This window comes from Scomber japonicus, chromosome 23 (genome assembly GCF_027409825.1).
Source record: "Scomber japonicus isolate fScoJap1 chromosome 23, fScoJap1.pri, whole genome shotgun sequence".
Classification (NCBI taxonomy): domain Eukaryota; kingdom Metazoa; phylum Chordata; class Actinopteri; order Scombriformes; family Scombridae; genus Scomber; species Scomber japonicus.
The window spans coordinates 2,245,914-2,258,936 of NC_070600.1; the positions used below are offsets into that span (position 1 = coordinate 2,245,914).

At 38.7% G+C, this 13,023-nt stretch overlaps 1 protein-coding gene across 2 annotated transcripts in view; it reads right to left on the minus strand.

Moving 5' to 3' along the window:
* Window positions 1-10,632, minus strand: part of braf (B-Raf proto-oncogene, serine/threonine kinase) — a 36,005-nt gene extending 25,373 nt beyond the window's left edge. For both annotated transcript variants that reach the window (XM_053314083.1, XM_053314082.1), the window contains exon 1: window positions 10,475-10,632. In XM_053314083.1, coding sequence (XP_053170058.1) covers window positions 10,475-10,627 — 153 coding nt within the window. In that variant the 5' untranslated portion in view covers window positions 10,628-10,632. The remainder of the gene's footprint in view (window positions 1-10,474) is intronic.
* Window positions 10,633-13,023: the final 2,391 nt, after the last annotated feature.

Sequence of the window (13,023 nt, forward strand, 5' to 3'; positions counted from 1 at the left end):
ATTTTCTTTCCCCGCTCTCCCTGCGTCTCTCTGTCACTCACGCGTCTCCCCCCCCCCCCCCCCCACGTTTAGATGATATTAGTGGGGTAAATATATTTGATCTATGTTATGTTACCAAAGTTTAACTTGTAAATATTCTATCAAAATGTGTTTTTACCAGGCGGGGAATTCTGGTCCTCTGAAATGAGGCCAACGCAGAAGTAACTTAGAACTGCATTCTATCAAAAGGCCACCAGGGGGCGACCGTCTCTATACAAGTCAATGGAGAATTCACCAACTTCTCACTTGATTTCTAACCTCAGTAAACGTTTTCAAAATGTGTTTATGGTCTCAATCGCTAGTTTAAAGCCTTCTTCAATGCAGTCTGATGTTCATTTGGGACATTTTGACCTCCCTGATTTTATATTTGATGATAAAGCAGGGTATGCATATGCTAAATGTAAGCTAGCTAACACCGTTTTATTGACCATAGGGTAGCTTAACATGGTGCTAGCTATAATATGTTTATTTTACTCAACATTCATGTTTTTGTTGTTCAACGAAATAATTTATTAAGGTTATAATCACAAATAAATCTGTCAAAATGTTTAAAAAAAAAAAAAGATATTAGTATGCATCTATGTCTGCTTATGACAAAACTAAGTGTTTATATTCATGTTGAGATGTTTGCAGTTTGTATAAATTACCCAAAATTTTCAGTTAACGCTCTTATTCCCATGGAATGTTTCCAACTTGGAATATTTCCCTGGAAAGTTTCGGGAAATTTTCTGCCCCTTTACAACCCTAGTTAGCAGCAACACATGTAACAGAGTAACTTGAGATCACAGTGTTAAATACAGATCAGATTGTTGAGGTGAAACAGCTGCAGCTAGCAATCAGTACGGCTTTTATCGGTCAGTTAAAATCAGTTTGAGTATTTCAAGACTCAGTTAGAGGATCGTAGTAAGAGACACTTGATATTTCCAGTTTGGGTTCAGACAGAAGGAACTTTGACATGAAGCTGAATGCGTGACCTGAGGTGTGAGTGCTCTGTAGAAATGTAGAGAAGATGTCTGAGATGACTTTGTAGAGTAACATGTACAGATGTTGCAGCATGTGACCGAGCTGTATAAAGAGCAGTGGTGTATCAGGTACGGAGAAACCTGTCAATGGTATCATTAAATGTTCACTGTGTCAGATGAGGTGAAATTAATGATTAGCATGCTCTGTATCATATATAGCTCAACTCATTTCTACCAGCTGTGTTCCCTCACAGCAGGTCACAGTGTTAATGTGACCAAGCTACGAGCTAATCTGTTAGCATGTTCACTGCCAGCTGACCCCTAACCCTAACATTGGCTGTGGCTTTAAACAGTGTGCTTTAAATGTTACACAATCTTATTACGTTTTTATCTCATCAATTTTACGTCTGTTCCTGTTGTCTTTTTATTCTTTTTTTAACCTTGTTTTAGTGAAGCTTTTGTTAACCTTTATCACTTTATTTCATTGGACTTTTCTTTTGTCTTTTTAATCTATTTTAACCTCATTTTTATTGCAATGTTAATAAACTTGATTTTTCTTCTAAACTTTCTCTTATTCTTTTTTTCCCTCCTATTTTGTAATTTTAGATTTTTATTAATCCCTTTTCTTTATGTTCTACACTTTTTCTGTCTTATTATGATCTTGTCAATCAACTGTGAAGCACTTTGAACTACACTAGCCTGAAAACTGCTATATAAATAAAGTTTGATTGATTGATTGATTGATTGATTGATTATTCAACTGTGACCTGTTCATTATCAGATAACCGACACAAACAGTAAAACAAAGTGAGGAAGAAGACAGTCTCCAGAAATAATAAAGCTGTTTATATTGAAGGTAAAGATCAGCTGGTGTCACATGATACTGATCTCATGCTGTAATTATCATATGGTCAAAATATCACTGTAAACTGAATTTTCATGCTAATCATCAATGTTTCCTGACGTGTTTCAGTGTGTGTGTGTGTGTGTGTGTCTCCTCCTCTACTGTCCACTGTGATCACACTGTTAGCTCCTCTTTCTGAACTCAACTATCAGTTTGAAAGTCTGACTACGAAAAAATCCAGAGTCAGCCACAGCTCCAGTCCGTCAACGTTCGCCACATCAGTCAAGACCACAGAGATCAAGAGTCTCAGCAGGAAGCTTTGGTAGATTCTCACTGCTCATATCTTTCTCTTTTTTTTAAAAGGGGAACTTCACCAATTTAACACACCAAAGTCTGTTGAGTTCTACTGTTTGTTTCTCTAGTGAGGTCACTTGAGTCAGAGTAGGTTGAGCCTGAAGAACAGCTGTGTCTCAAATCCCTCCCTATTTACTACACAGTGCTATATGTTTTAGAACCAATTTTGGTATTCAAAAATAATTCAAATTGTAAAAAACAACAACAATAATAATAATAATAATAATAATAATAATAATTGAATGCTGAAATGACTATTCCTATGTGTCATTGTATATAAATGTGTTGGCTAACGTTAGCTTGTCTCAACCTCCCTGCATGTGACAATGAAATGCTTTTGTCATGTCATTCAGAGCGCTAACATAACGTCTCAACAGAAATCTACAGGGATCCACTCCTGATCACTTCTGAAAAATAATCTATATTGAATATTTGAAATGCTGACGTACGAGTGAAGCTATTAAACCAAATGTCACTAATGAAGTTGTAAATGTTGTCATTATAATGCAGTAAACTATCTTCAATTTATGCAGCGCTGCTTTTGCTCAGTTCATTGAAACAGGAAACAATGAGGAGAGGAATGTGTTGAGATTCAAATGTTCATTAAAGTTAACAACATGAATCATTTGTGTTTAAGCTTAGTTATTACTGAGCAGCTAGCTGAACAGCTTTAGCATGTTTCTTGGTAATGTTGAAATGCCCTCTAGTGGACAGAACATAAAATAACCACGTTGACAACACATAAGCCTGTGTATAAGTACATCATAAATATTAATAACAGATTCAATCTGAGGATTAAAAATTATAATATAATTTGAATATTTAAAATAATGAATGAAATTAAAATGGGTTTATAGAGGAAGAATGAGCTCTTATCATCAGCAGGAAAACTTGTGATAAATTTGTAAGATTTAGAGAAGAACAAGACTGTGTTCATTATATTTCATTTTAAAAAAAAGGTATAACTGATAAACATGGAGGACGTTTACATTAACAAGGATTTATTATGACTAATATCATTTAATATAATCTTATTTCACTGCCACTATTTGAAGTATTAAGTGGTGATTCTGTCCAGTAAATACAACAGCTGGCCACATCACCCTGCAACAATGTTTCATATTGATTCATCTGCTGGTTTTTTCCTCAATTCATTGATTAATCATTTGGTCAGAGCAAGAAATGATGTCATTACATGTATAATGTTGTCCAACCAACTGTCCAAATTCTCAAATATTTCATTTACAGTAATAAAATCTGGAATTGTCTGTTGATAAACTAATTAATCAATCAACTAATCGTTGCAGCTCTACAACAGTTGAGTGAATAGTAGATAGAAATGATCACAATGAGAGCAACACGAGGCGGATTTTCACATGATTAGGTCATATTTACATGAACAAACAAAAGCAAAAGCAAAAACAAATCATGTGTGTCAGGTGTGTGTGTGTGTGTGTGTGTGTGTGTGAGATGGAAGTAGCATGACAGGAAAACACTTCAGAGGAACAAAATCTATAACAGAATGAGTCAGAAACATCAGTCACCACAAAAGACACGACAAAGCTAAAAAAAGGAGGAAAGTGGCAGAAGCTGCTGCTCCACACAGGACCACAGCACACCTGACACACACACACACACACACACACACACCCACACACACACACACACACACACACACACACACACTAAACTGTTCCTACATCAGCTGCTTCATCAGTCACAGTAGGTCTGTCACAATAATTACATTCTTGACTAACTGTACAATAATGTAATTATCTACATCATCGTGTGTATGATACATGGACATGACCTTCATCTGCTTTTTACCTCAATATTACCACACTTCACATTACAGGAGTGTAGCACCCACTCTCCAGGGTTAGTCAGACCTGGTTTGGGTTAGGATTAGTTTTAATTAAACCTTTTAAAGACCACAGTAACTTTACATATGTGATACAGTGTGTAGCTGTGTGCTCACTGAGTCCCAAAGACTCTTCATCAGATCTGTTATTGTACCCAAGTCTCAGTAAGTCTCACCAAAGCTCACTGTCCTCAGACTCTGTCAGTCCCAGAGTCAAACAAAGCATCATCCTCTGTTCCATCCAGTGGAAAAACAACTAAGTTAGTGAATCTTTTATTCTTCAGACCTGTGTTCATACTGTGTGTCTCACAGCGCAGGAAAATAGTTACTGTGTAGCATACAGGCTGTGGTGTGGTCCGCGTTCACACCTGCAAACCAATCAAGATTGGTCCGCTTGACGTTCCCTCATCTTCCGGTAGGTCGGTATTTGGTGCAGAGTCAAGCGGACCGAGACCACCTCTTTTTGGAGGTCTCGGTCCGCTTGATTTAGTGCACACCCGAGTACGATTGATGCTTTCACACCAAGGAAAACTAACCGAACTAAGAGCTTTTGGTCCGAATGGACTGTTTAGTGGTGGTCTCAGTCCGCTTGACTCCGCACCAAATACCGACCTACCGGAAGATGAGCGAACGTCAATCGGACCAATCTTGATTGGTTTGCAGGTGTGAACGCGGACCACACCACAGCCTGTATGCTACATAGTAACTATTTTACTGCCTGGTGCCGACCAAATAATATAACTATTGGTGTGAAAGCACCCTTAGTGTAAACCCAAGCGCGATTGATGCTTTCTCACCAACGAAAACAAACCGAACTAAGAGCTTTTGGTCCGAATGGACTGTTTAGTGCGCACCAACTGCTGTTGGTGTGAAAGCGCACTCAGTGGTCTGAATCAGCACCCGCCGGTGAACCCGTCTGGTTTTATTTCTTATTTTTCCGTACAACATAGAGAAGTAACTGGTCATCAACAATCTATTTTCATTAGCTGCAGACACAGCTGGAGCATGTGCATGCTTTTCACAGCTGTTTATAGGACGTTATAGTTCATGAGTGTGGACACTAACATCATTATCTTTACAGTTCTAGTTATTGTTCTTAGTGTGGAGCCTTTTACATTCCTATAAATCATATCCAGATCCAACCTCTCTCTGTATTTTACTGGTGAATAGGACACATTGGTGTAGAAGATGCACCTCACTTTTCAATGAAAAAAAAACATCACATTTATGGTGCGACTTATACACCGTTTTTTTTTTTGGTATTTGTTACTGACTCTTAATCATATGTGCTTCATCTCAACAGGTTTATATTCAGTAGAATGTGATCTGCTGTATAACTTTGTTCCAGCAGTAGTTCCTGTGGATCACAGATGAATCAATCACTTAGTCAATCAACAGAAAATTAATCAGCAAGTATTTTGATTGATTTATTGTTTGGGTCAGGTTGAGCTTCTATGACAGTGAACTAAATATCTGCTCAGACCAAATCACACGTGATGATGTCAGAATACTTTTCACTATTTTCTGACACATTAAAGACAAAACATTTCATTGTTTCAATCATGAATCTAATCTGCAGATGAATCAATAATGATCGTATCTGCTGACTGTGCAGACTTGATCACAGTTTACTTCCTGGGACTGAAACTTCCTGGAATTATTCAGTGGAAAAGGGCTCCAGATGTTCTGTGTGATGGATTATCAGCAGCAGGTTGGATTTTCATACAGTCAAATGAACTGAAGCCAATGGCTGAGTTTAAAAGTCATGCTGTGGAACATGCTCGGTGAGTATTTACAGTGTGTTTATGGGCTAACACATGCTAAACAACGAGGAGGAGCATGACAGAGCAGCTGTTTACTGATGCTCCAATACAACTAACAACATGTTCTTTATCCAAAACTATTCCAAAATTCACCGCTGATTTTCTACATCAGCTTCAACAACTCAATAAATCCTGACTTTTTACTGTAAGCATGGACATGGTGTTCACTGTGATGTAATATCTGACTGAAACATGCTCTGAGTCTATATGCCACAGTGTCTGCTTTAATAATGGGGAACAACAATACTGAGCAGCAAAGTAAAGTACATGCACTCTGTAGAAAGTGTGCAGAAACATGGCAACATACTGATGTGTCATTAAACATGAGCTGAAAGCACAAAGAAGATCTGAGGAAGAGCTGATGAAATGACTTGAGTCACAGTTCAGTGCTGTAAGAGTCACTCACATGTTGAATCACACATGCTTTGACTGATTCTGGACTTGATCCTGAAAGTCTCATTTTGTCTATTAAAGACATATTTAGTCAGCCAATATTATCAGTCGATATTGACCTATCACTGATATATCGGTATCAGCATATATATATATATATATATATATATATATATATATATATATATATATATATATATATATATATATATATATATATATATATATATATATATATATTCTAGGCCTGGGCAATTAATCGAAAAATAATCGAAACCGACATTTAGAAACTCTAATCGACTTAATCTTGCTCATGTCAATTAATGGTGGTGTTCACTGTTGCCATGACAGCGAACGTTGCATATCTTTAAGGAATTTAAAACTTGTCTCCAGTGATCATTTGAACCCAAACCATGATCTTTACATAGTTCTAATCAAGTAAACTAGACATTAACCACAGCATCACACCTTAAAACATCTTTATTTTCACTCCCTAAAGATCCTCATGTGCCAAAATATCGTGTGAGGGCAAAATACAAAACAAAAGACACTGTGAAAATACATAATTGTTCATCAAGGGTGGAGATAATCGTTCATTAATGGTAATCGAGGTTAAAAGTTCAATTAATCGTGATTTTGATTTTTGCCATAATCGCCCAGCCCTAATGTATTCGATATTTTTTTAAGTTATATAGGCAGCATTAATTGTATATTTGATCCTTTTTCTTAATTTAAGTTTAATATATGTACTTTGTTATTTAGTTATAGTTATTTATAATGATTAAATTCCCAGTGTAGTGTACTGTTTCAATGCAGTGATGTCATTTTATACATAAAAGTTTGTCAAATGGTAAAATATCATGCCTTCATTACACATCTTTGTGTTTTTAAGGGAGCATTGCAAATATATTTTTATGTTTACATTCTTTATATATAAAATTATTGGGTGAAGAATTGTTTTACTCCTTAATATCGGTATCGATGTCGGCCCCAAAAATTCAGTATCAGTCGAGTCCTTGTTATGATGGAAGATGGAAAACTGCCTGAGTAGAGTTCGATAATGTGGGAGGCCAATGTGACACAGAAAGACACAGAAAAATATTAATGCCTACTTTTGGGGAGTTTTTAACCCTTTGTTCTTGAGTTCTACAGTGTGAGTTCTACAGTGTGAGTTCTACAGCATGAGTTCTACAGTGTGAGTTCTAAAGCATGAGTTCTACAGTATGAGTTCTACAGTATGGAGTTCTAAAGCATGAGTTCTACAGTATGAGTTCTACAGCATGAGTTCTAAAGCATGAGTTCTACAGTATGAGTTCTAAAGCATGAGTTCTACAGTATGAGTTCTAGTGTCTGTCGTTCTGCAGATATTGATACAATATCTGAAAAAATAACAATGATGACAGACAGTGATGTCATCAGGACTATCTCAGCTGTGGTTTGACACTTCATGACAAACATTTTAAAGTGTGTCTCCTGTCACACCCCTGATCTTCCACACTGAGGCAATACATTGACAGACTGGCCCTTTAAATGACAAAACACCTGATCACAAACCTGACTAAAGGCCCATTTATGCTCAACGTACATACGAAAATGTATCCGTCCTTTTCAAATGATGTTACCGTAACTGCTCACATGCTTCCATGCATCCTTTACGTTGGCATGGATGTTAACCAATACATCCACCAGGGGGCAGCACAGAGTCAAAAGTTTATGACAACAACAAACTCAAAAACAAACTGTGACTGTGGAGGAGATATTGATAATGTTCCTCTTGCATAAAAGACAAAAACTATATGTTTAAAGTTTCTAACCAACTCACACAACCTTTCCTCAAAAAGGTCCGCTATTGTTATTTCTTCTTCTTCGTGTCTCACTAGAGCTACATATCGAGTAGTGACAGCAACACTGCCCCCATGGTTTCTGGTGGTACTGCTCCATTTGGTCTGTATCCGTAAGCTTTATGGAAACGTGCAGAAATACAGACGAAATGAACGCAGAGCACGGACAGAAGGCTCCATCTGTATCCACATAAATGGGCCTTAACAAGCCTAAAACGACCGGAACAATCCACACATCATCAGAAAACTCACTTTTCCTACTATGAACAACACTGATCCAGTCACTGATCCAGTCACTGCAGCCTCATACGCTAACTTCATATATGAGAACCTGTCACATTAGTGTTTGCTATTAGCAGATATGTTATAGTCTGGATGTTTGCTATTAGCAGATATGTTATAGTCTGGATGTTTGCTATTAGCAGATATGTTATAGTCTGGATGTTTGAGATCAGTAAAGGTCAGATGAATGCAGTGTCCTGATTGGGCGGCTCGCTCAGGTACATGAACACCTGCCCTGATGGATCAAATGTGTCTGAAGTGGAGACTACAGCTAGTGTCTAAATCAGGCTTAATGTTAACCTGCCTGTGAGGGACATCTGTAAATTGTAGCATCAATCGATAATCTGCATGTGAGGCATTTAGGGGTCATCTGTAAATTGTAGCCACTGAAAATCAAACTGCATGAGTGTCTGCGTGCATATTGGTCACTAAGTCACACACTGCACCACTCACCACTACAAATACATTCTCCACCTGTGGCACATTTCACACAGAGCTCCAAATGGACCGAGGTTCCAATCCCAACCCTGTACTACTGACTTCATGTTTAAACAGAGAGGATGAGAGTGGACCTCTCTGAAAACTGACCTCAGGTGAGCAGTAACAGCAGTTTAATGGGACGGCCTGATAAGCAGACACGTTCACTGCCACAGAGAAAAATCAATAACAAAAACTTAAAAAGGGTAAACCCACCAATGTTACATGAGTGTGAGTTTACTGTCCAGCCTGTGTCTGGAGGAGAAAATACTGTCATATAGAGTGCATTATCAAGCAGGAAGTGTTGCATTATGGGAAATGTAGGATCTAGTGTTTTGGAGCTTGACTAAAAGTTATCTGATATCTGCTTCATAAATTTGGACCAGCCTTTTTTTTTTTAATCTCCCTGACTTGATCGAAGTGCAATGCTTTAAAAAAAGACTGGAGTGGCCCTTTAAATGTGTTTGAAGTGCATCAGCATTTCTATATGTTCCCCATGGAGCTTTCATGCTCCTGAAAATAGAGCAGAAAACTATGCCGTAGTCCAACTGACATTTTCATATGAAAGCTCTTAACTGATGAGAATTTAGGGACCGCAAAATGGGGCCAGGGCCACAGGAGTGTGACAGGGACGGGTCACTCTATGACTGACACACACACACACACACACACACACACACACACACACACACACACACACACACACCTCTGCTTTAATGTAGAGGAACAATATCAGATATGTAGTATACATATATTGTGCTGTCATGGTCCAGCAGAGGCCTGACCTGCACGCACACACACACACACACACACACACACAGGCTAGTCTACATGCTCACTGTGCTTTACATGATGAGGACACAGCCTGGCTGATGGTTCCTCATATGTGTATGTGTGTGTGTGTGTGTGTGGGGGGGGGGGTGATTGTAAAACCTGTAACATAAACATAAAACATAAAGCAGCCTATGTAGCTAAATTACACCTAAAAAAACACAAGCACGACACTTGAGTTAGCCTCCACCTCCACCTCCATCATCATCATCATCATCACCACCACCATCATCATCATCACCCCTCTGAGGCATGGATGTAGGTGAGGATCCTCAGTGGGCTGAGAATGAAACTCTGAGCGTTAGAACGCATAAAGGACGCGGTGTAATTGCGTGTCTTTGTTGTGTCAACAGCGGTGTGTGTGAGAGTGAGTGTGTGTGTGTGTGTGTGTGTGCTGTGTGTGTGCTGTGTGTGTGCTGTGTTGGCGCACCAGGCTGCAGCTGCAGTGAGCCTGGAAAACGGAGCCAGGAGCGAATGGAATAAAGCAGGCCTGAAATAAAGCGAGGCTCCTCCGGATGAACGCTTCCCTCCTGCTCGCATCAGTCTGTCGCATGAACGTGTTGAGGCCGAGGCTCGTCAAATTAACCGTTTACATTTAGTGCATCGCTCCCCACCTCCGCCCCCCTGCCCCCTCCCCCTGCACTGCATCCCCCCAACGATCCATGTTCCAGCCGGTGTTTCCTGAACATTTACATCCAATTACCTCCTCTCGTCGCCCGTGTCCCCTGCCCCGCTTGGACCCGCTACCCCGCCGCCGTAGCGCCTACCTCCTCATCCTGCGGACCTCCAGAGATCCCCGCCGAGCAGGAGGAGTCCAGCCCGGCGCCCAGCTCCTCCAGGCCCCGCTCCCTGCCCGGCTCCCGCTCCGAGGTGTCTCCGTTAAAGACGGGCGGTGGGGACTCGCTGCTCAACGCCGCCATTTTAAACTGCGAGAAGCTGAGTGGAAAATAATGGAGGGAAACGCAGGATGGTGCTGCAGACAGCAGGGGGAGACAGAGAGGCGGCTCCGACCTCCACACTGTCAACTGCTAACCTGACACTAATATAGCATTATTATCACTTCTATTATATTCTAATGTTTTATTAGGCTATCACATATTCATACAAAAAAAAGTATCATATATTATTACCATAATTAATATATCCTGGTTAATTATAGGTTTAAATCATCTTTCTCGCAACAATTTAGCTCAACATACAGGTATGACACATTAAATAAATAAATAAAAATAGCATTCAAATGGAAGCAGTCCTTCATCAGTATTCATTGCTCAGTTATAACTGGGCCCAACCACACAACACAGCTGATCTCTGTATACTCACCTTATTTCTGATGGGATTTATAGACAATGATCATTATACATAGTCCTCATGGAACTGTCTTCCAGCGCCACATCTGTGCTCACTGGATCATTAACTTCATCTACCATCATTGGCTGTTTTCCCCGTGATCTCACTCTTAAAACCTGCCACTAACTAATCTATAGAACAACATATAACTTGATTGATAAAGAAACATTACTGAGGTTTAACGATATTTTAATAGAAATCAATTCACAGACAGCCAGCTGTGTGCAGATGTGGACCATGTCAGTGGAGCTGATGCTCATCATTTACTGCAACTTGTTTCTCTTTAACAGAGACAATCAAAGTGATAATACAGTACCTATATTCCTTCATCGACATTTTCTAACAAATGTTGAGAGAAGTACTTCTAATAATTCGGGAGTGGGGCTTTTGGGGGTCTGATTTGCCCAGTTTGGATTTGTTGAAATTGAACCCCTAAAAGCTCTTTTATGTAAAAAATAGGCACATATGTTTCTCTTATCATTCCTTCAGCTGGATGCAGAATGCTGCTCGTACATTTTTACAAGGAGGAAAGTTTCTCTTTGTTCATCTTGAATCTGTTTAACACCTGCACACACAGCAGGATTTGTGACATCACAACTAGTCTGGAGCCAATCGTGGTCCAGTGCACAAACCCTGAGAATGGACATGGGAAGTAGAGACATGTTGGACCCACAAGTTCAACTTTTAGAATAAGACATGCTTGTGTTCTTCAAAGAGGGAGAAGAAGTAGACTTTAATCATGTTTAATGAGGTAACTGGGCTTTTTTTTTGGAAACTGAAGCTTTGAGAGTGTTTTTTATGTTTAAAACCTGTCTGAAGAGGATCTTTACAAAACATCTACATCACACATCATACTGTAGCAGCATCAGTGTAGTTTCCTGTTAGAGTGTGACACACACCTGCCATCAGGACTGATAGTATCACAGAATGACTTTATTTATCAGACAGCTTTACTTCATATGAAACCTTAAGCCATCTCATGGTTAATGTGTGTGGTGTGAACAGCAGACACACAGCCTGTTTATCTTTCCCTCACAGAGGAACACGTACGGCTCTGAACTCAACTTCAATCTGATTAGTTTAAAGTTTAAATCAGTTTCATGTGGAACTTTATCACTAAGGCTGCAACTGATGATTGTTTTCATTATCCAGATGTTTGCTCTATAAAATGTTGAAAATGGTCAAAAAGCCAAATGGTAATGTTCTCAAATGTCTTAGTAATAGTCCACAACCCAAATCTATTCACTTTACTGTCACAGAGGATTAAAGAAAGCAGAAAATATTCACATTTGACACAATTGTCACATCTGGATATTTTTTCTTAAAGCATGACTTAAAACAATGTCTCAACTATTTGAATAGTTGTCAATGAATTGAATTATTGGTAACTAATTGATGAATCAACTAATCTTTGCAACTCTAATTCTCACATGGTCTCTCTTAAAGCCCCCTGCTATGTTCAGTCTACACCCAACTCAAATCATTTTATTACTTTATAAAACTCTTCATGCCTGGAAGAAATATAAAAAATAAAGCTGCAGGCTGCTTTCTGCTGTGTACTCTAATAATCAGCTTATTAACTGGCTGCTGCAAAAACTTTCTATAAAAACTATATTTGAATGTATGTGTACATGTGTGTAAATGTGTGTATGTAAGTGTAGGTATGGATGTAAATATGTGTTTTTATTCTATCTATCTATATATATATAGTACTTCTATGGTTAATTAGGAGTATTTTGGTTCTAAATGATGATACACTATGAATAGGCGCAAACGTAAATGTGAATTTATGTGTGTATATTTATGTGAGCCAATTGTTTTATATGAGTGTGTGTGTGTGTGTGTGTCTATACATACAATGTGTAAGTATGTGAACTATAACTCTTCCTTTCCATTACATTTCATTATCAATGCTGAGACTGTTTAAAAATCAATAAACAAAGTGGGAAAAATCTAAGTAGACAGA